At 52.0% G+C, this 23,537-nt stretch overlaps 1 protein-coding gene across 2 annotated transcripts; it reads left to right on the forward strand.

Annotated features, from left to right (window-relative positions):
- The first annotated feature begins 1,662 nt into the window (after window positions 1-1,662).
- On the forward strand, window positions 1,663-23,133 carry Pick1 (protein interacting with PRKCA 1). Of its 2 annotated transcripts, none has more exons than XM_055602975.1 (13): window positions 1,663-2,063; window positions 2,224-2,327; window positions 3,196-3,307; window positions 12,877-13,005; window positions 14,299-14,365; window positions 16,025-16,114; window positions 18,530-18,583; window positions 18,946-19,008; window positions 19,670-19,803; window positions 20,096-20,188; window positions 21,045-21,095; window positions 21,894-22,038; window positions 22,389-23,133. In XM_055602975.1, the coding sequence occupies exons 2-13, from the start codon at window positions 2,287-2,289 to the stop codon at window positions 22,658-22,660; spliced, it is 1,251 nt and encodes a 416-aa protein (XP_055458950.1). In that variant the 5' UTR covers window positions 1,663-2,063; window positions 2,224-2,286; the 3' UTR covers window positions 22,661-23,133. The 2 variants fall into 2 exon arrangements, with proteins under 2 accessions (XP_055458950.1, XP_055458951.1); XM_055602976.1 differs by having other exon boundaries at window positions 1,663-1,913.
- Window positions 23,134-23,537: the final 404 nt, after the last annotated feature.

Consider the following 23,537-nt stretch of genomic DNA (forward strand, 5'->3'; position numbering starts at 1 on the left):
CCACCTGGCCTTGGTTCAAACTTTTGAGAGTCTGACTCTGAGTAGTTTCTTTTGGGCGTATTTAAGCACAGCACAATTTGGTAAAAGTTTCCTGGTTATAAGTAACTTGATAATGTGCCCATCAACGCTCAAGACGTGACCACATCGAAACTCTTTGTAAAGTACAAGTGACAGCTTCCATAAAGACGGGTGCTGTAGATTAACTGAGAAAGCAAGCTCAAGACAAGGGGCAGGGAGAATCCGGTGTGGTCGTGACCACACCGATAAGTGCAAAGGTCACCAAGCTATTAACCACACCTGCTTGCTCCCAGCCTTCTGGGCAGAAAACGGGCTCTACATTTCTCCCTTCAGATGACAACCCTGTGTGTTTAAATTTCCCGGTTGGACCTCCGTGCCTCCTACACACCGTGGGCCCCAGCTGAGGAAGGACACTGGCCCCACACTGCCTGGATGAGATGGTTGCTAGCACTGTGTTCCCAGCAAACCCCTCTGACATAATCACTGGCAGCAGAGGTCGGTGGGCGGATGAAGACTGAACCTCCCCCAGCAGGGAAGCACGGATGGGTGTTTGTTGAGCCGTGGGGACATGGGGGCTGTGTTTCCATTAGGATTTCAGGGCCCTCAGGACTACGGAGGAAAGTTCAGTGTGAGGGATCTTTGGCCAAAATTCCGCAGAAACATTTACTGAATGCTAATAGAATGTATGTGGGGAAACTGAGGTGCGTGCCGAAAAGTCAAGTCAAATCTGCCCTTTAAAAGCCCACTGAATGGCAGAGTGCAGGGAGTCTTATGAAAGAAGTGGGAGATAGTAAGACCTGGAGAGGACAGGAGCTCCACAAGGAGAGCAGCAGATCCAAAAAGTCTGGGCACAGGGGTCTTTTCTGAAACTGATACTCCAGCCAAGGACCACTCATGGAGATGGCCTGGAACCCCTGCACTGACGTAGCCTATGGCAGTTCATTGTCCAAGTGGCCTCCATAATAATGGGGACAGGGACTGTCTCTGACATGAACTGATTGGCCTGCTCTTTGATCACCTCCCCCTGACGGGGGAGCAGCCTTACCAGGCCACAGAAGAAGACAATGCAGCCACTCCTGATGAGACCTGATAGACTAGGATCAGAGGGAAGGGGAAGAGGCCCTCCCTTATGAGTGGACTGAGGGACACGGGTGGGGAAGAGAGAGGGTAGGATTGGGAGGGGAGGAGGGAGGGAGGTACAGGGGGGATACCAAGTGAATAAACTGTAATTAATAAAAATAATTTAAAAAAATTTTAAAAAAGCCCACTGAATATACCTCCCGTGGCTCCGAGTTTAGCGCAGATGTTAAAAGGGACCCCAGACTGGCGGTAGGGGTCTCAGGACCAAGATCTGGATCTTCGGCCAACTGTAAGTATCTCTGAACAAAGTTCCTCCCTCGCTCGGGTACTTCATTTCCTTCTTTGTGAGACTGGGATCTTGCGGGAACCTTCCAGCCCTGGCGCTTTGTAGTAGAGGAGGCATAGGCTTTCCTCAGAAGCGGTACTGAAAATGTGAAAGCCAAGCTCTTGAGGTTTGTAGTTCCCTGAACTTTGCCGGCCCCGGGATGCTTCCGTTGCCCCGGCAACCGCCGGGCCTGAGTGGTCCCCAGAGTGTCGCTGAGGAAGCCGGGAAGAGCCCTCCCCAAGATGGCGGCACGGCTAAGGGCGGGGTCCGGGGCCGAGGGCATGTTTGCACCTTTCCTTCTATTTCCCCTTTTTCACATTAACCGTAAACTTCTACCCACTTATTCTTTTTCCTGGTTCAGAGAGTCGAGGAGAGAAGAGAGAAAGATCGCCTGCGGGGATTGGGGCAAATACCCAGCGGGAGAGGCGGGACTTCCGCGTCCTGCCGGAAGTGACGTGACAGTCGCGGTCGCCGCCAGGTGGAACGGCAGGTGGGTTCAGGTGCCAGCCTGGCCCGAGCCCGGCTGTGGGACCGACTCTGTCGGTGAGCGACTGAAGCGGCTCCCAAGGGTCTGGAGACCGTGTGGCGGGCTCCGGAATCCGAGCCCATCGCCCTGGCCTGGGTTCCTCTCGCGTACCAAGTAAGAAACACCTGCCCCCACCTTCCAGCCTAAGGCTCCCCACCCCAGTCCAGAGCGGAGAACCAGAGGCCCGCTGCCCCGGATGGGGGAGGGGTGGGAGCTTGGGGCTGGCATCTGGACGCTTGAGTTCCCTGAAGCTTTGTGTTCTTTTCTCTCCCAGACCCAGTTTCCCATTCCCCTCCCGAGCTGGGCAGTTAGCCACTCTGCCCCAACTCTTGGAACCATGTTTGCAGACTTAGACTATGACATCGAGGAGGACAAATTGTGAGTATTTCCTTCCCCAAGACCTGGGAGCTAAGGGACCCAGGTCCCTCGTGGCCTTGGGTATCCTAGCTCCACACACTTTTGCTTCTCAGTGTATGAAGGTAGAGATGGGGCCAGACATATCAGTAGTTCATCACTTGTAGGAGGTTGTGAGAGGTTAACAGATAGTCAGGATTTGGGTCATGTGAGCCCACGTGAGTCTGGGAAGGTATTCCAAAGGTGCTTTCAAAAGTCAGATTCGGCTGACCCTTAGAAAGTACTCCCAGACTGAGCTGATCTCATGGCCTTGTGTGTCATTCATCCTTAGTAAGGGGTGAGCAGCCATTGCCTGTTAGCAGAATGGTCTTCAGTAACCAAGCCTGAGCCCTTTCACCACCAGACACGCCTAAGCTCGTTGCTAGTGAATGTGAAGGTAACTGAGCAGCATAACTGGAAGATGGCTGGAGGATAGTTGAATAGCTTTCTTCTAAAAGGAAGGGCGTTGTCATGTCCTTCATGTGCCTGAGAAGGAGATGAGGGTGGCGCCTGTGAATCTTGGAGTTTGTTTCCTAGGAGTTTTCGCCTCTGGACTAGGATGGAGGTAGAACCTCCCATGCATTCTTGTAAGGTCTGATCAGGGAGCTCCATTTCAGTTTATGGGTGAAGGAAACAAGCCGAGAAAGTGCCTGCCCCTAAGTTGCACAGCAGGTTTTTGGCAGCCCTGGGCTTTGACCCTACAGCTGATGAGTCCTGAGCAACAAACTACTCTTTCTGGCCGAGAAAGGAAGAGGCTACTTGTGTGTGATGTTGGAGCCTTTCTGGGCATGGAAGCCTGTTCCTTCCAGTCATCCTTTCTCCAGACTTCACTGCCACTTGCTTCTCTTCCCAGAGGAATCCCCACTGTGCCTGGGAAGGTCACCCTGCAGAAGGATGCTCAGAACCTGATTGGAATCAGCATTGGAGGAGGGGCCCAATACTGTCCCTGTCTCTATATTGTCCAGGTATGAGGCACCCTTGGGAGGCGGGGGCAGGTGAAACATTTCCTTCTTGGGTGTGACAGAAAGAGGTTCGTGTCCCCACTCTGAAAACTCTAGCTCCGCCGAGTTTAATCCCAGGCACCTGGGTAAAATTGATGTGGCGTGTGGCTCCTATACCCATGGTGCTGGGGAGGTGAAGGCAGGAGGATTCCTGGGCCTCGCTGGCCAGCCAGTCTAACCTAAGAGGCGAGTTCCAGGCTATAGAGAGAGACTGTGCTCCCCCAGCCCCCTCCAAAAAAGTGGTTGGTGCCTGAGGAATGAAAGCAAAAAGTAACTGACTGGCACACACATATACATGCGTACATTGCACAGGAACTCACTGCATGTGTAAGCAGACAAAGGTCGTTTTTCTGTTTCTTACAATTTTACGATTGGTATTTGCTTGTGCATGTGTGTTGGATGTGTGTATGGGTTCCCTCATGTCCTATTCTACATACAGAGTTTAAAGGACAACCCTCAGTGGTCTGTTTTCTACTGTGAGCCCCCAAGTTTGAAATCAGGCCGTTAGGCTTGCATGGCAGACGCCTCACGCTGCCGAGCCACCTCACCAGCCCTGCTTCTTTCTGACGTCTGGTCTTAGCAGCACTGCCCAGTGCTCTAAGCGGGGCTGTCTCTGTTCCTCTTCCTTCTCCGCCTGTTCCTCGCTTGCAGCTTGTTCTCTTCTTGGCCTTGCACCACGTGCATCCGCCTGAAGTTAGTGCTGGTTATTGCCTGGCATGTAACAGATAGTCAGTAAAAATGTCTCGAATGAATCTGCTTACCAGATGAAGTGGGAAGGCTATGAAATGATAATGTCCAGGGCTGGAGAGATGGCTCAGAGGTTAAGACAACAGGCTGCTCCTCCAGAGGACCCGGGTTCAATTCCCAGCACCCACATGGCAGCTCACAACTGTCTGTAACTCCTGTTCCAGGGGATATGACACTCTCATATCTGCAGGCAAAACTCCAGTGCACATAAAAAAGTCAAATAATTAGAGAAAATAATGTCCTTGCTGGGCATGGCAGCAGGCACCCGTGATCTCTGCACTTGGGAGGTAGAGTCATGCTCGGCTTCGCAGTGAATGAGTTTGAGGCCATTGTGGGCTACTCGAGATCCTGTCACAGCAAGCAAACAAAAGAAAGTAGTGGCCAAAGTTCATATGTCAACATCCCTGCACACCAGTGAGTTTCCTAACCACTCTGCATCTCAGTTTTCTTATCTGGAAAGTGAGGATTTAAAGTATGTAACCCAGGTTGGGTTCCCTCACCCATATCAGCTCCAACCAGGCAGTTCAGGACCACTTACAACTCAAGTTCCATGGGCTCTGGTGTCATCTTATGGTTTCCTCCTGCGATACACATGCATTCCACATGAAAGTTTTAAAATAAAATTTGCAAACACGTACTAGACTACATGGGACCCTGTTTCAAAAGAAACAAAACCAAGCAAATTAATCAAGTAAAGTATGCAAGCACGGATGGCTTTGGGTTCTTGTGAAAATGCATCAGAATGGCAAAGCACAGGGCCAGGAACTTAGGACCCCTCATTGAGTGGCAGCTGCTCCTTCCTCAGCTGTTAAGCTAGTGGTGGGGTAGCAGTAGCTACTAGAAGGAAGCCACCCTGGTCGTTTGTCCACTGTGGTGCACCAGTGAGCCAGGCCTGTCATGAGGCCTTGGTCACATTTCTGTAGCCTTGGAAGGATCCAGACTCTACGCTGTTAGAACACCCAGCAGAGCAGGCCCCAGGGGCAGACAGGGCACTGGGACTCTGGGGGGTAATTTCTCTTACTTTGAGGGTGATTTGGTCTCTCCCCTGGAAGGTATGCGGGAGACCTTTCCCAGGTCCCTTCTGGCTATATACCTTCTCGGCCCCTGTGCCACTCCCTCCACCATCTGTTCACTCCCAAGGGGCATGTTTGTTTGAATGAATGGCATCATAACACAATGGGATTTGTTTCATTTGCACAGCCGGGTGCACCAAGGCCTGTGTCTGAGAGCAGTCCCTGCCCCTCCCTCTCACCCTGCTCAGATTCGGCTCCCACTTTTCCTGGCTGTGTTTATTATTATTACCTTTAGTGATGTGTGCATGTTTGCATCTGTGTGCTTGAGCGTAGATGCCCGTGTCTGTGTCCGTGTGTTCCCACGTGTCTGTGTGCTTGAGTGTAGATGTCCATGCAGAACAGGGGGTCAGATCCCTCTGAAGCTGAACTCACAGACTTTAGTGAGTCTGTGGCTTTGTGGGTGCTAGGAGCTAACTTGGGCTTCTGCAGGAACACAGCGGACTTAATTGCTGAGCCATCTCTCAGCCCTCCTGTTCTGTGTGTCTTCTTGATTTATCACTTGTTCATAGTTCAGGGGATAGAGAGTTCAGCTCTCTTCTAAAACCACAAATCTCCAAGTAACAGTTACTATCTTAACTAAGTCTTAGCACCACAGGTAATGTTCAGGACACTTTCCAAATCCCTGCACAGCTCTTTGGAGGCTCGGGGGATAAAGAAGGGATGGAAATAAGCCCCACCGTTCTGTAGCACTTGTGTTAAACTTTCTGATGAACTGGTATCTGTCTTCTTTTTTTTTTAGTTTATTTATCTGTGTGTGTATGGGTGTTTTACATGCATATATTCTGTGCAGGACATGCATGCCTGGTGCTTGGGGGGACCAGAAGAGGGCATCAGATCCCCTGTGACTGTAGTTAAAGATAGTTGGGAACCACCATGTGGGTGCTGGGATTCAAACCCAGGTCCTCTGGAAGAGTGGCCAGTACCCTTAACTGCTAAGCCAACTCTTTACTCCTGAATTGGTGACCTCTTTTCTTGACTTTTTTTTTTTTCTTTTGAGATGGAGTCTCATGTAACCTTTGCTGTCCTCAGATTCTCCATGTAGCTGAAGCTGGCCTTGAACTACTGATCCTCCAGCTTCTACCTCTAAGTGCTAGGCTTACAGGTTTGTGCTGCCATATTCAGCCCATGTTTTCCTTTGGTATTCCCTGCTATTTGCCCCTCTGTGAGCGTCTTGCTTTCTCGGTAGACCTTTCACAGTCAGACTTTCCTAGCCTTGTTCAGGCGGTCATCTGTTCTCAATATAACCCCCGGAGGACCTCTACTCTTCATTTCTCATCTCCAGGGCCCCTTCTTGGCTTCATCCCCATCTGGATGGATCATGTCCTCTGGCTTCCTGAGGGAGGGTAGATGGACAGTGTACATTCTGGAGACCTCTTTTTTTCTTTCTTGTCGGTGTCCTCCCCTTATCCCTCAAAGTTAACATGATACTCAAGTTCAGGAGTAAAGGTCGAAGGGCTGGGATGGCTCCGTGGTAGGGTACATGCCCACTCAGGCCTTGGGTCCATCCCCAATCCTTAAAAAATAATACTAGCTTGGAAACAAATTTCAATTAGAAATTTTGAAAAATGTCTGTGCTTTTTTAGATTATTTTATTGTGTGAGGGCTTTGCCTGCATGCAAGTCTGTGCACCAATGCATGCCTGGTGCCTGTGGAGGTCAGCAGAGGGCGTCAGAGCCCCTGCGACTGGAGTTGCAGATGGTTGTGAAACAGAACTCAGGTCTTCTGCAAGTGCAGCAAGTGCTCTTAACCTCTGAGCCATCTTTCTACTCCTAATTTTTGTTCTTTACGTAAACAAAGATTTTATGGCTGGGCTTGGTGGCCCACACCTTTAATCCCAGCACTCATGAGGCAGAGGCAAGCAGATTGTGAGTTTGAGGCCATCTTGGTCTTCATAGTGAATTATAGGACAGCCTGGACTATGTAGAGAGAGACCCTGTCTCAAAAAATCAATTAATCAAAACCCCTAATCAATCAGTGTGTCATGGTGCATGTGTAGGCTGGAGGCCAGCCTGTGGGCTAGGTTCTCTTCTCCCACCATGTGAGTCTGGGGACATTGAACTCAGGCTTGGTGGCAAGCCCCTTACCTTCTGAGCATCTGTCTCACTCAGGGTGACCTTAGTTAGAAATTTGGTGTCATTCCATTATCCACTGTCCTGAGCATTGTCTGTCTTATTAGGACCTTTGCTTATGTTTGTCTTATTCTCATCCCTCAAGCCTTTGAGGGGTTGGTCATCCCCACATCCCAGGTGTCAGGGTGACAGCTGCTGGCACAGCTGTGTTTGTGGATGTGCTGGGTCTTCAGAACGTGGCATCAGGACACCTGGGCGCCTCTAGTAACTCTTGGATGGCATCCTGCCCTGTGTGGTTCTTATTGCCTCTTTTTTTTTTTAAAGAAGATTTATTTATTTTATGTACATGAGTGTTCTAACTGCATTTTCACCTGCCAGAAGAGGGAATCAGTTCACATTGTAGATGGTTGTGAGCCACCATGTGGTTGCCGGGAATTGAACTCATGACCTTTGGAAGAACAGACAGTGCTCTTAACCACTGAGCCATCTCTCCAGCCCTTATTGCCTCTTTTTGTTTTCAAATTGTCATAATTACACATATCAGAGAACTTATCATTTTTAACCATTCTTAGGTGGCATTAAATTTTTCTTGCCATTTGGTGCAGCCATCCCCACTGTCCAGTTCAGAACTCAGCAGCTTTGAAAACTGAAACTGGGTGTGAACTCACTGACTCCCCATCCTCAGCACCTGCGGCTCCCTTGCTCCTCTCTGTCTCTGTGGCTTTGATTATTATTCTAAGTACACTTGTAAGTGGAATTGGGGATGTATGTTTCTTAGTGTGAGGTTAGAATTTATCTTGTTGTGGTTTCCTTTTGCCCTGTTTGGAGGTAAGTTTCTATATTCCTGCCTGTGGATACTGCTTTTTCCAGGCTGACCTTTGTCCTTTGACTGTTCCTAGCACTCTTGCCAATCACTTGTCCGAATGTACAAGGGGTGTCTTTCAAGCTCTCTAGTCCCCTCTGCCAGTACCACACTTTTCTGATGATTCTAGCTTTGTAGGAAAATTTGAAATCAGGAAGTATGAGTCTCCCAGCTTTATTATTCTTCCTCAAGATTATTTTGGCCTTTTGAAGTTCCTTGATATTCTGACCCTAAGATAAGACTCTTAGGATTTAGAGCTTTAGAATTTTTCTGACTATAACAATGTGGTGGTACACACCTTTAATCCTAACACTCAGGAAGCAGAGACAGGCGGATCTCTGAGGTTAGCTGGTCTACAGAGAGAGATCTAGGACAGACAGAGCTACACAGAGAAACCCAGTCTCTAAAAATGTTGCTGGGCTTTTGTCAGGGAGCACTGAGTCTACAGACTGCAGCAGAAAGTACTGATGTCTTAATGTCACATCTTCTCATCTGTGAACATGGACCATTGTGTTCACTGCTATGGCCAGATGCCCGAAAGTAACAGTGAAGGGAGGCATTTATCTTGGCTGAGCAGTCACATCAGAGGCACACAGAGAACAGGAACTTGTGTGCACTGTGCCGGCTGCCTTTCTCCTTTCCATGGTACTCCATCCAGCTCCAGCCTAGGGGATGGTGCCGCCTGGCATTCACGTGCCTCTCTCAGTCCTTTCTGGGAACATCCTCACAGACACACAAATAGGTCCTTGGGATTCCTAGGACACCATGGGACAGCAGGGTGCTCTTCTCAGTCCCATCAAGTGGACTGTTAAGATCTTGACCTCTTAAACCACAGCACCCTCTCTGGCCCCTGAAAGGTTCCTATTCTCCTTACAATGCCAAATGTATCTAAATGTATTAGCTGTCTCTAAAGATCCCCATTGTCTCGTTTGTGTTTGTAACATGTCTATTGTGTGTGTATGTCTGGGCACATGAGGACAGCTTATAGGAGGTAGTGCTCTCCTGCCGTGTTAGGTCCTCAAGCATGGCAGCAAGTGCCATTACCTTCTTTTTTTTTTTTTTTTTTTTACTTTGCTTTTTTCTCTTTTTTTTTTTTTTTTTTTTTTGTGCCATTACCTTCTAAGCTGTCTTGATGACCCTTGCTTTGTTTTGAAACAGGCTTTCCGAGCCCAGTCTGACCTTGAACTTACCATTAGCTGAGGATGATGTTGAAACCCTGATCCCCTGCCTATATCTCCCAGTGCTGGGATTCTGGGCACATGCAAAGCCTTTTTTTTTTTCCTTCCTGTCTTAAGATAGGGCTTCTGAGTATAACCCTGGCTGGCCTGGAACTCACAGAGATCCCTGACTTCACCAGTCCCCCATTGCTGGGATTAAAAGCATGCCTCAGCACCTTCTGGCTTAATATTGTTCTAAAAACCAAACAAAAAAACCCAAGTTCAAAGTCTCCTCTGAGATGAAAGGCAAACCCTTATCTGTGAGCTTCCATAAAAGTGATTAAAAATCCAGTTCCCATGCTCCTGAGAGACAGTATCCCAGCGTAAACCCCTGTTTCGGAAGGGAGACACGCATCAGGAGAGGCAGTAAATTAGCAGGGCGAGCGTTAGGACCTGCAGCTCTACAGCTGGCATCTGGCACGTGGTGGCATGATGTGCACTCTGCAGGCCCTGGGCAGTCTTGCCCCTACAGCCTTGCCGCTTGTAGCCCACAGGGCTTCTCTCTGAGGTTCTCTGCTTACTGCCTGGAACTGTCCTCGGCAGACTGTGTCTTTAACATCGGGTCTCCACTGTACCTAAAGCTTGACCCCTACACTTTTACAACCCCCTTCTCGGGTTCTGCCTGCAGGCACCCCCATCCTGCCCCAGTGGCCAGGCTTCCCTTTGAAAGCTTCCATGGGTCCCTGTTGCATAATATAAACCTACAACCCAGCATTGTGTGGATGACACCAGACACCAAATCCAATGACCACGCTTCCCTGGGAAGTGCTTGCCGGGAGGGCGTTGAGGTTCCTTCTTAAGCAAAACCTTCCAAATGATTTAAACTTTTATACTCTTGACCTGCCGTGGATGGCATCTTAGGTTTACTATTGCTGAGATAAAACACAGTGACCAAAGCAGCTTAGGGAGGAAAGGGTTTATTAGGCATGTATTCCCCTACAGTGTTCATCACTGAACACAGTCAGGACAGGAATTCAAACAGAGCAGGAGCTGCTGCAGAAGCCACGGAGGGATACTGCTTACTGGCTTGCTCCCCATGGCTCGCTCAGCCTTTCTTAGAGAACCCAGGGCGGCCAGCCCAGGGGGTAGCAACACCTAGAATGGCCTGGGCCCTCCCACATCGCTCACTAAGAAAATGTCCTACAGCAGTGCCTCTCAACCTTTCTAATGCTGCGGCCTTTTAATGCACTTCCTCATGTTGTAGTGAGCCCCAACCATAAAATTATCTTGTTGCCACTGTTATGAATTATAGTGTAAATATCTGAAATGTAGAATATCTGATACGTGACCCACCAAAAGGGTTGCGACCCACAGGCAGAGAACCACTGCGCCACAGGCTTACCTACAGCCCAGTCTTCTGGAAGCATTTTTTTATCAATGAGGTTTCCTCTTTTCAGATAACTCTAGCTTGTGTCAAGTTGGCATAAAACCAGCTAGCACATACGGGGTCCAGCCAGTATCTGAGATATTACCCTTTCTTTCCCAACTTTTTAATGGCAGCTTCTCCCTGTCGCCCTGGCTGGTCGGGTCACAAAAACCCACCTGCCTGTGCCTCGGTGCTTGGATTAAAGGTGTATACCAGCACACCCAGCCTGACAATAGAATCTTTTTTTTTTTTTAATTTATTTATTATGTAAACAATGTTGTGTCTGCATGTGCACCTGCATGTCAGAAGAGGGCACCAGATCTTATTATAGATGGTTGTGAGCCACCATGTGGTTGCTGGGTGTTGAACTCAGGACCTCTGGAAGAGCAGCCAGTGCTTTTAATGTTTGAGTCATCTCTCCAGACCCAACACTAGAATCTTTTAAGTGCCACCCTTTTATAAGTCCTTGGCTTAACTCCAGCTTATTTTCTGGGCAGGTTTTCCAGACACACTTTTTATTGTAAACCTGACTCATACAGCCAGTGACGTCCACAACACAGCTTGAATCCTGAGCTGACTTGAAATACCCTGCACTAGACAGACAGTCCACCACCTGATGCTCAGCTCACGAAGTGTCAGGACAGAACAAATGTGGATAAATTCTTTCGCAGGATGAAGTAGTTCTCAGTAGAGGCCTTGATCACATCTGAAGTCTGAGCAGTCTTCATGTCCACCTGGCTGCTGCCAGTCTGTGTTCCTGAGCTCCCACCACGGCTGCCCACATCTGGGGCTTCTCTAGCCTGCACCTCCCGGTATACCTAAATTTCTGCAGACCAAGCTTAAGAACCATATGGTCATGCTTAGTCATGACAGCGACCTCACCTCTCTAGCCCCCATTTTCTGTGTCGGGCTTAATCACTGCAGTGACAGGTATCCTTCAGGAAACTTAAAGGGAGGAAGCTCTCACTTTGGTTGCATCATATTTCATGGCAGGACTAGCGCAGGGGCTCACACCTTGACGTCCTGAGAGCAGAGCGGGCCTGCAGTAGCCGCTTTCTCCTAACTCTCTCTTGCTGTGTCTGCTTTCGTCGGCATCGTCCATAGTTCCCATTGTCTTCCCATCACTGCCTGTGGCGGTTGGAATGTGATCTGAATGTTGATAAAGGTTTACTTCAGTTACTTCACTTTCCCTTGTAACGTGAACTGTTCTACAGACATGGCATTTTTAGAAAATTTAGAAACTAAAAGTAACACAGGAGTCAGGCATGGTGGCTCATCTTCCTTTTATTGGGAGGCTGAGGCGGCAAGTGTGCTAATTAAAGGCCAAAATCTGCGCTACAAAGTAAGACCCTGTTTTTAAAGTCAACTGAAGGAGCCGGGTGCAGAGGTGCACGCCTGGAGTCTCAGCCCTTGGGGGGCAGAGGTGAGCAGATCTCTGTGAGTTTGAGGCCACTCTGGGCTACAAAGCAAGTCCAGGACAGCCAGGGCTACACAGAGAAACCCTGTCTCAAAAAGCAAAACAAAAACAGAACATCTGAAGGTGCCCAACCTCTGTGGGTCAGTTTGCTGTTCTGGTAGTTACTCTCAGGCCTGGTTTGCACTGCTCCATCTGTATGAGGCCCCCGCATCTGTGTCTGTGCCCCCCATGTCTGTGTCTGTGTCCCCATGTCTGTGTGTCCCCGTGTCTGTGTGTGCCCCCCATCTGTGTCTGTGTCCCCCATGTCTGTGTGTACCCCTGCATCTGTGTCTGTATCCCCATGTCTGTGTGTCCCCGTGTCTGTGTGTGCCTCATAGCCAGCCTTCTGCTGTCATCAGTAAACCACTCATCTTTGACAGAAACACTGCCTCCCAGCCAGTGAGCACAAGTTAAAGGAGCCTGGGGAAAGGGCTCCCAGGCATAAGCCCTTGCTCAGAGCAGCCCTGGGGTATTCTTCAGAGACCAAAGGAGGTGTTGGAGAAACACAGTTGGAAAACTAGAGACGTAGTGATAGTGGAGAGACAGGTGTGAGAGCTGTGAGGGCCACCTTATTTGCCATTACAAAAGTGTCACCTGTTGGGGTTCACAGCCTGTCTTTTGTCCCCTTGCCAAGAATGGGGACTTTTCCTCTTGCTGCTGCTGGGACTGGCTGAGGTAGAGGGAGGGCCTGCTCAGGTCCCAAGTTCCACTCCATTGTCCCCCACCTTCCTACACATCTGCAGGTATTTGACAACACGCCTGCAGCCTTGGACGGCACGGTGGCAGCTGGTGATGAGATCACTGGGGTTAATGGCAGGTCAATCAAAGGAAAAACCAAGGTAGAGGTGGCGAAGATGATTCAGGAGGTGAAGGTAAGACCTCTATGGGAGTAGCTGGACGCTTGCTCTGGAATGTGAGGCAGACGCTCTCAGGTCCGTGCTGAGCCTCCCAGGCTGCCAGGGGCCTAGCGGGCTTAGGGCTCGCTGCCTGCTTCTTCTATAGCAGTATGAGGGGCACACTCCAGTCTCCTGGACCCCTTAGACCCTCATTAAATACTGAATATCTGGGGGCTTGTTCTGGGATCCTCTAAGCTCCCAGAGCTGCTGAACATTCAGGCAAGCTGTGATGTCCCTGGTTGCCACTGCAGAGGCAGCTAGATATCAACAATGACCTCACTGGGTCAGTGGACTCTCGTGACCACAGCTGGGCCATGTTTATCCTAGAGTTTTGTGGGAGGGACTGCTTTCCAAGTTCCCTAGGGACTTCAGGCTATGGAGAAATCTGAGTTCAGACATTTCCAGGCTGGATGCAGCCCACATGCCTTCCAACCTGCTCGTTCCCCAGACCAGGTTCTACCGAGACCCTTGCTCTGTGCCATGTCCTTGTCACTCACAAAGCAAGCATGGGCTTTTTGCTGTTCCCCAGCAGTTCAGCTGGGGACCCTTGGGAAAGCTGGTGAGCGAGTTGTGTGAGGGAGAGCAAAGCCACAGACGGTAGTCCCAGAGGCAAGGGTGGGAGCCAGCTTGTGCAGACTTGGGCTCAGAGCCCGAGACTCCAAACCGCAGCCAGCCCAGTGCTCTCTCCTTCCCATTGCCATCCTTCAAGACCCCAGGACTAGTACCCACTATCCACTCAGACACCACCTTGGCTTCCTCTGTCATACCCTTGTCCTGTTCCCAAGTCACCCTGGCACTTAGTCCTCACTGAGGACAGGGTTACTTCTGTAGCCCCTCCTAGTGCCCCTCTAGGCACCAGGCAGACCAAGGAGGACTCAGAGCTCAGGGCCATGTCAGTCCCAAGGGAGTCCTTTACACGCTGCCGCTGGCTGGCCGTGTCAGCTCACTTCATCTGTGCCGCGGGTATAAGTTTTTAGTTCAAGTTTGATATGAGTAGATCCAGCCCCAGTCTCAAAGGCCTTAGGGTTGTAAGGACTAAAGTGACTATGGTGGCCTCCCATGGTCAGGCGCCCTCCCCGAGCAGTCACCAGAGCGTAGGACTAAGTGAATCACCAAGTTGCCTCAGCTCTCGTGCTGGACTGGGGTCCACGAGAAGCCCTGCTTCTCTCCCCCTGGTTTGTGTTCCAGCACCAGATGTGCAGAAAGCAGTCTCTGGGAAGGTCTGGAGGCTGGGAGCCACCATCCTGATTGTCTGTGCTGCTTTTGCAGGGGGAGGTGACCATCCATTACAACAAGCTGCAGGCGGACCCTAAGCAGGGCATGTCCCTGGACATCGGTAAGCCAGGCCAGAGCAGCATGTGCCATGGGCTCTGGCTTTTTCTGTCCAAGCTGATCCGAAAGGCTGGGAGGAACCAGGTGCTTCCCCCTGTAGCTAGTCGCAGGCCCCTGGCCCTGCATCCCACTGCCCTGTGGTTTACACCCTCCACTACCAGACCTTGACCTGTGTGTCATTCCCACTTATAATGCCTCTCCTCTGTGGCCTTTCCTGTGGTGTACTCCCAGGAAGAACTAGGGTGCAAACTGGACCTTAGGGTATATTGCTGTGAAGAAATAACATGACCAAGGCAACTCTTTTTTGTTTGTTTTAGTAATTTATTTTTATTTTATGTGTGTTGGTATTTTGTCTGCATGTTTGTCTGTATGAGGGTGTCAGATCTGGAACTGGAATTACAGACAGATGTGAGCTGTTATGTGGGTACTGGGAATTGAACACAGGTCCCCTGGAAGAGCAAGCCAGTGTTCTTTACCACTGAGCCATCTCTCCAGCCCTCAACCAAGGCAACTCTTGTAAAGGAAAACATTTAATTGGGGCTGGCTTACAGTTCCAGAGGTTTAGTCCATTTTCATGGAGGGAAGCATGGCAGCGTGCAGGCAGACATGGCGCTGGAGGAGCTGAGAGCTTGCATCTTGATCCACAGGCAGCAGGAGACCGTGTACTACACTGGGCCTAACCTGAGCATAGGAGACCTCCAAGTACATTCCCAAAGCAACTCACTTCTTCCAACAAGGCCACACCTCCTCATAGTACCATTGTCTACGGTCCAAGCATTCAAACACATGAGTCTTTAGGGGCCATACCTATTCAAACCAACACAGTGTGCTTTTTGGCAAATTGCCTATGGCTAGAAGGGTGGGATCCCACTTCTGTAGAAGCCTTGAGACAGCAATAGTTAGCTGCCCGCTCCTCTGGATTAGCCACATGGCAAAGCGTGAGGCACAAAAGGCTTGGCAGTCAGTCTCCTGGCAGGACACCCAGATAAACCCACACTCAACTACAGGCCCTCAGTCCTTTAGAATAGAGGCTATAGGGATAAATGAGTTCACCAATGGTTTCTCTAAGTAGCTCTGCCTGTCCTGGAACTCACCAGGCTGGCTTTGAACTCAGAGGTCTGCCTGCCTTTGCCTCCTGAGTACTGGGATTAAAGGTGTGTGCCACCATGCCCGGTCTTACATTCTTGCTATTGGGCACTTTGATTCCAGCCCAGGACCGGTTCTCAGACCTTAGCTGGTTACATGCAGTGACCAGCCGGTAGCACTTAATGGTGCCTAACCGCTGTGAGAACCCACCTCCAGAGCACTGGCCTTGACCCAGATCATCTCACATGCTGGGTGAAAGAGAAGGGACAGGCCTCCTCAGTCTGGCCTGTCCCCAGTGCTTAGCACGGAAAAGCTCTGGGCTCTCCCTGACACCAGTAGCAGGGAGCGGGTCTCAGCCCTTGTGCTGAGCACTCCACGCTTACCTGTCCAGCTGCTCTGGGTTGGGGGTGAATAGGACAAGTAGCTAAGAGAGCTTCTGCTTTCAACTGCTGCAAGCACCAACCCTAGATTAGTCTTATTCTCATGCTGGCACACTCATTGAGGCAGTTTGATGAAGCCCAGTGCCTACATGGGCCGGCCAGCAGCAAACTCACTGGCCCTTTCTCTCTTGCCCCAGTGTTGAAGAAAGTCAAGCACCGGCTGGTGGAGAACATGAGTTCAGGCACAGCTGATGCCCTGGGCCTAAGCCGTGCCATCCTGTGCAATGGTAAGTCATCCTTCCACCCCCTGGTCCAGCTGTGCCTCCAGCTGCCCTGATAGCGTCCACCTGCCTCAGTGTGCACAGAGTCACAGCTCTGTGTCCCTGGGGTCCTCTTCAGCTTCCCAAGAGCTACCGCAACTGTCGGCAGTGGGTTTTTCGGTCACTGCCGGGGGCTGGGGTCGACATAGACTTGGGAAGATAGGTGCTTCTGTCCAGCTTGGGTGCCTGGCCAGGGTGAGTCCCATTCCATTGCCCCCTGCTCCCCACACACTCACACATTTGTCCTGTTCCTGTGCCGTCCATCTCAGCCCTGCTCTTGACCAGGAGGTGGCGCTGCTGCCCTGTCTCCACTTCCTGTGCCTGTGCTCAGAGAAGCCATGTGCAGGCACTTTACACACACATACACTCAGACACACGAACTGGCTGTCTCCCCAGGAGGCCGATGGAACCCGTGGTCCTGCTCCTGCCATCGCCAGCCTGTGCTTATAAATAGCAGTGCTATGCATGTACTCGGGAAGATAAAAATACCCATATAAACCGTGGGCTCAGCCGGGCACATGGTCTTCATTGGCTGGGAGAGTGGGGGTGGGGCCTGAGCATGTTCCAAATAGGGTACAAAGTGGCGGCTGCTATTTTCAGCCCTGTGGTGCCTATAAATCCTTGCTACTGTAGTCACCGTGCATTGAGTTGAAATTAGAACTGGTTGTTGTTTCCCCTGAACCTTGCAATTTCCCTAGCTGCAAATAGGATTTCTAAAACTGAAGCTGTCATGATGTCCCATGACCCAGCTAAAAACAACTGTGCCTGCTAGCCTCGTGCTCATGCTCCAGGGAGCCAGTACCTAGCGGCTGTGGGCCACCACGGCCTCCTGAAGACCTCTGAGGTGTACATTCTACCCCTACACTTGCCAGCCCTTCACACAGCAGCTTCTCCCGCCCAAGAAAAGCTTCTGCCTGTGCCAGGCCCCTCTTCTCCTGCTCAGAAGACCCTGCCTGAAACTCCACACCAAAGCCAGGAGAACCAGGCTCTCTTAGACAAGCATAGTTATGGGACTTTAGGCAACATGGTCCCTGCCCTCGACATGCAGCCTGGAGAAGGGCCAGAGGTCATCAGGGGCCTTCAGTGTCCCTGGCCCCACTGAAGGATGACTCTGTGGCTGCAGGTGCTCTCCATGACAGGTGGACATCGTCCCCACAGGCGGGGTGTATCGAGACGTGGGGAGCTCCTCTGCTGGGGGATGTGTCCAGAGTTGGGGAGCTAAAGGCAGACTTGGAGCCCTAAAGGCAGGACCTGGATCTTGGTTTTACCACAGTTGCTCCCCAGACCTAGGATGAGGTATTTAGTTTGGATTGGACTGGTTAATTAGGTGAGCCTAAGGGGGCCTTTGATTGTTGGGCTTTAATACTTTGATAGCTGGACCTTGGTAGTCAGCCTCAGGAGGAAGTAGCCAAATAATAGACCTTGGTGGCTAGCTTTAGGAAGGTAATCTAACAGTTTTTGGCAAGGCAGAGGGACTCAGGGAGAAGGGCAAGGCCTGCCAGAACCATGGTTACCATGCTTGGGCTGGGTAGAGTCCCTTCAGGAGGCCCATGACAGACCAAAGTATGGATACCACCCAAGTTCCACATGGTGAACCAATGAGTTTTATTGGGGTCACAGGGACATGAGTGAGGGTTACTTACAGGAGCAGAAATGACTCAGAGACAGCTGCACTACCAAAATCCACCCAGCATGAGTGACAGCCCACAGAACCTGGAACACACTTGACAGACTGCAGGCATCTCAGCACGTTGAGAGTGTCCTTTCCAAGCAACTTAAACCTCTTCCAGGCAGCTCAGCTGGTTTCTGCTTCTCCCAGGCAAGCTGGTCTTCTCTGTCTTCTGAAGCTTAGCTCAGTCTGAGAGGCACTCTTGAGCTTTCAGTGTATACTCTGGCAGCCAAGGAGTCAAGTGAATCTGGTCAGTTTCAGGGACTTCCTGAAGCCATTTTGAGTTGTGTATCTTCCTACTTAAGCAACTTCTCTGCAGAATGAATGTTTCAGACCTGGAGAAGTAGGTATTAGTCAATACCTGTTTGACCATTGTCTGTGGTCACCAGGTTCTTGTAGTGTGAACCCTTCCTCCAAGCCCTCCTGAATGTCTTCTATATCCCACACCAGTCCTGTGCAGCCATCACAGCCAGCCCTGGCCACAATCCAAAAGCCCTCTTCCTCAGGGGGAAGACATGGCCCAATGAGAGAATAGACCTTGATGGCTAGCTTTAGGATTGTAATCTAATAGTTTTTGGCAAGACAGGGACGAGCAAGGCTTCCCAGAGCCATGTTTGCCTTCACACTGTCCCCTCTGCCACCTGTCCTCTGCTGGGCTCTTGTCGTCCCTTGCTTGCTGAACCCACAGATGCCCCTGTTCTTGATCTCCACAGACGGCTTGGTAAAGCGGTTGGAGGAGCTGGAACGGACTGCTGAGTTGTACAAAGGTAGGTAGGAGCTCTGGCCAAGAAATGCCTGGTGCCGGTGTGCCCTGGGGACCCTGTCCTTTAGAGTGGCAGCAGGGTAGGGAGGCTCCCTCGAAAATTTTGGGAATGATAACTATATCAGGCACCCCTGCAAATTTCTACACTCCCGGAGAGAGCCCCTAAGAGGCTGTGTCATACGTATTCCCAGCTGCCTGTCACATGGGATCCACAGAGAAGGCAACTCAGCCTTCATTCCCAGGCCTTGGGGAAAAGCCTATTGACCTAATGCCCAGTGGGGACCTCAGGTAGGCTGCAAGGCCGAGGGACCAATAGGAGCCCTGGCTTGGGTCTCTGTCTTCTGTCACTTGTGTCTCTTCCCACAGGGATGACGGAACATACCAAGAATCTCCTACGAGCCTTTTATGAACTGTCACAGACGCACCGGGGTAATGGCTTTCCCAGACAGGCCATGTGGCCCTGCAAACCCTTGTCCCTCAGGGCTCAGTAGCACCTAACACTGAGGTGTGGCTAGCTTCTTCTCTGGGCCCTTCTCATCCCCACGCTAAGGCCAGTGCCCAGCCCTGCCCTCCAGGCTGTGGCAGTGGCCAGGGAGCATCTGGTCCAGCTGGCCTTGGAGGATGCAGCCTGTCTCACTGCTACTTACAGTGTACACAGCCTCTCTTCATCTTGTTCTCTTTTCAGTCCCATAGTGTGCAGGAGTGACACCACCCTATTGTACAGGTCAGGAAAGGAACCCAGACAGGAAGTGGGCCTAGAGCTCAGGGCCGAAGAGCTGGAGTTTAAATCCAGCTGCCCAGATTCTCAGCCTGGTGCTCTGCTCTTGATTAGCGTGAACACCATAGATTTCCCCTCGGCCTTTTGTCTGGTCATTCGGGGGAACAAAAGCTGGATTCCTGGGAGCATAAGCCTGGAGTGAGGGTGCAGCTGCTTGGGAGTATAGCCTGGGCCTCTGGAGGATGTACCCCCTTTGGATGCAGACCCCAGAAGACCTTGGCTTTCTGCTAGTCAGGCCTCTGTCCTGTCCTAGTCAGACCCCTGACTTCTTTTTGGGTCAAGTGGGGACTTCAAGGCAAACTTGTCATGCAGCCTTTGGGGACGTGTTCTCTGTGATTGGGGTACGGGAGCCGCAGCCAGCAGCAAGTGAGGCATTTGTGAAGTTTGCCGATGCACACCGCAGCATTGAGAAGTTTGGAATTCGGCTACTGAAAACCATTAAACCGGTGGGTCCCTCAGAGTGCCCCATGCTGCTCTGGCCAGGGCAGGGGAAGAGCTTAGCACAGGAGGGCTCTGGGCTGGAGTCGGTGCAGACACTAGCTTGGTCACCCCAGTGGCCATCCATCCCTCAGTCACTGTGCCTGCCTGGGTCCCTGTTGACCTCAAGATCCACTGCTCTGCCGCTGGACCACAATGTGCCCTTGCCTGACGTAGTCTTCTAACCTTGACACATGCCCCTTCAGCTAATGCCCCTGAAAGGGGTGACACACCAGTGCCGTTTGTCCCCCACCCTCCCAGATGCTGACAGACCTGAACACGTACCTCAATAAAGCCATCCCTGATACGCGCCTCACCATCAAGAAGTACCTGGATGTGAAGTTCGAGTACTTGGTGAGTGGTCTGCAGGGTCTGGCCAGCTGGGGTGAGTCCACCCGGAGGCCAGCCCTGAGGCAGCCAGCCATGCCACAGCAGGCAGGATGGGGCCAGACCTCTGATGAGTCAGAAGTGTGGGATTAAGGCCCGGCTAGAGAATCAGGAGTAGCCTCAACTCTGCATTCTCTCACCAAGGAGCTCTGAGCTGCCTAGAGCCTGGGGAGAGGAGAGCTCCCATCCTATCGTTACTCCTTGGGGCTTGTCCCCTCTAGCAGCAGTTCAGACTAGGTTTAGGATACTTCAGAATCTAGATGGTAATCTGATGGTCACAGGAGCTAAGAAAAGGATGTGTTAGTTAGTCAGGCATTTTGCTGCAGCTCTTCTTAGAGCTTTGACTGGACCTGTGCCAGCATGTCTTCAAGGAGCTCCCAAGCTCTCTGCCCCACCAGCACCAGCACCCACAGGATCTTTTGGTTTGGGGTATTCTCTATTCCGGAGCTAGAACCCAGGCTGTATGGGTGCCAGGCAAGTGCTGTGCCTCTGAGCCACACCCTCCAATCCCCAGAGCATCTCCCGAGACTTGAATTGGGCTGATTTTGGATTTCTCAAGCCTTCAGGCCTTTGTACCCTCCCAGAGGAGTGCCTCATGCCCCTGCTGCCCCTTTGCGGGGCCTCCGTCCGTGCCTGCTTCCAGCCTTCCCCAGGTGGTCCAGAGCCAGGTGGCTTATATGGCTGCTGCTCTCTTGGTGTGCCCAGGTTCCCAGGTGACCCGAGGGCATAGGGAGGCATGGCAGGGGGAGCTGGAAACACGAGGATGGGAGTCCGGGAAACTTGGCCACTGACTTCCTGGCCTCACCCATCTCGTCCCATACAGTCCTACTGTCTAAAGGTGAAGGAGATGGATGACGAGGAGTACAGCTGCATTGTGAGTACCGAAGGGGCCTAGGGTGGTGTCGGGAGGCTTGGAGTGCCCACGCTTCTGCCGCTGCCCGAGGCACTGGGAATGTCGGGCGTCCTGGGGTCTTGGCTGGGCTCTAGTTCCTAGAGTTCGGGGCTGTCAGCCTGTCCTACCAGTTCCTCTGGCTTGGAGTACCAGCTAGTTTGCCAGGAGGTGACTCCCCGGGCCTGCCCTAGGCCAGGTGCCCCAAGTTTCTAAGGTTCCTCTAGGAAGAAGCTGACTACTTTCACTTCTGAGCTAAGCTTTGATTTAAAAAAAAAAAAAACAAGTTGATGTTTTTGTTTTTATGCATTTTGCCTCCTGGTGCCTGGTATGTGTGTGTTTATGCATGTGCATTTGATTGGCTGTTGCCTGTGGAGGTCAGAAGAGCATGTTGGAACTAAAGCTACAGACAGTTGTGAGCAACCTAGTGGGTCCTCGTAACTGAACCCAGGCCCCTGCAGGAGCACCGAGCACCCTGCCGCTGGGCCACTCTCCAGCCTCTAGCTGTTCTGTGTTGTTGTTTTTGTTCCTAATTTGTGATTTGTTTGCAATCAGGGTCCGTCTTTTGACCAATATTCATTTATTTCATGTGAGCTGTGTTCGTGTTTCTGTGGTTGATTTTTCTCCCTCCAAAGTCACTGCTTTGAGCTTCTGTTCATCGCGGGCATCTGAAAGCCCACGTGGTACAGCTGTGAGCTGGGCCAGCCCTGCAGCCTTCCAGCCCCATCTGTCCCTGGGAGGCCCAGGCCCGCTCAAGGGCGCTGACAGGCTTGCCTGCCCCAGGCCCTAGGAGAGCCGCTCTACCGAGTGAGCACAGGCAACTATGAGTACCGCCTGATCCTGCGCTGCCGCCAGGAGGCTCGAGCCCGCTTCTCCCAGATGCGCAAAGATGTGCTGGAAAAGATGGAGCTGCTGGACCAGAAGCACGGTGAGGACTGCCTGTGGGGCTCTGGAGGCCCATGCTACCCCTGGGCTGGTGCCGCCAGAGAGCCCAGGGCCAGGCCCTGCAGGGCTCCACCTAGAACCTGGCTGGGTTGCGGCCAGGGCTTGGGTCCATGAGCCACTTTCTCAGGAGTCCTCTGTTTTCTGAGATAGGAGTTTGGAGGGCTGAGCGACCAGCTGGGCAGGGCCAGGAAGCCTATGGCCGTGCCCCTTTCTACCCTTTCGAGAGCCTAACACCTAGGTGGTATCCTAGCAGGGAGGCCAGGTCAGCTCCAGGTCTTTCCTAAGAGGAGGCAGCCATAGCCACTAGGCCTGTCTGCTCACCTTCTGCCCCAGTCCAGGACATCGTGTTCCAGTTACAGCGCTTCGTGTCCACCATGTCCAAATACTACACGGACTGCTACGCGGTGCTGCGGGATGCCGACGTGTTCCCCATCGAGGTGGACCTGGCACACACCACTCTAGCCTACGGCCCTAACCAGGGCGGCTTCACAGACGGAGAGGACGAGGACGAGGAGGAGGAGGACGGGGCAGCTAGGGAAGTGTCCAAGGACGCACGTGGGGCTACCGGGCCCGTGGATAAGGGTGGAAGCTGGTGTGACTCCTGAGTGCCCCCTCAAGTGGACCTGGGGGGCAGGGTAGCGGGAGGACCGCAGCGGGGAGCGGGGCGGGGCCACTGTTGGACAGCGAAGGCATGTCATGGCGCATAAAGGCCTGCTGGCTCGGGGCGCCTGCCTCCCTGCTCCTCTGTCCTCGCACAGTGACCCAGGCCGCAGCCTGGGACCTGGACTCTGGCCCTCATCCCTCTTCCCACCTCCCAGCTGGAGGGAGAGCTGGGCCTTGGACAGAAAAGAGAAGGGGCTGGAGCAGCCAGAGCACAGGACCTGTCCCTGTGAGCACCTTGGTGGTGCCGAGCCTGCAGGGAACGGGAGCCAGGTGGACATCTGAGGCCGGGGCTAGTGCACTAGGCTGGCCCCCCAGTCCACATGCACACCTCGGCAGCCTGTATTTATTTGTTCCCGGCTTAGCCTTAAGGGCTGGATGCTGGGCCTGGATTGAATAAACAGAAACCCAGACAGAATGAATGGCCTCCTTGCAATGGCTCGGACCCTCTGCAGCCAGACCTCAGCTGCCTCGGGGGTCATGGAGGAGGGTGGGACACAAGGCTCAGGCAGGTCCGTCTGTGTCCATCATCTCTCGCAGCACCTACGTAAGCAGCGCTCTTGTTCCCGTAGTGTCTAGGGTGGAGAGGCTCAGGGTAGCCCTTTGCTCAGCGCCACGCATTTTAAGAACAGTGGGAGCTGAGCTAGAATCTGGCCCCAGAGCCTTGGCTGTCACTTGCTCCACTGCTTCCAGTGTCGCTATGCCCTCTCCCTTGACCCTGAACAAACGCTGGTCAGGGTCATGCAGGTCGGGAGGCTACTCCAGGAGCACCTGTTTGGGGCTCGGGGGACGTGAGGAAGACGCTGCCACCCTATGCTTTGC

This window comes from Psammomys obesus, unplaced genomic scaffold, assembly GCF_907164565.1.
Source record: "Psammomys obesus unplaced genomic scaffold, mPsaObe1.curated_primary_1811, whole genome shotgun sequence".
NCBI classification, from domain to species: Eukaryota; Metazoa; Chordata; class Mammalia; order Rodentia; family Muridae; genus Psammomys; species Psammomys obesus.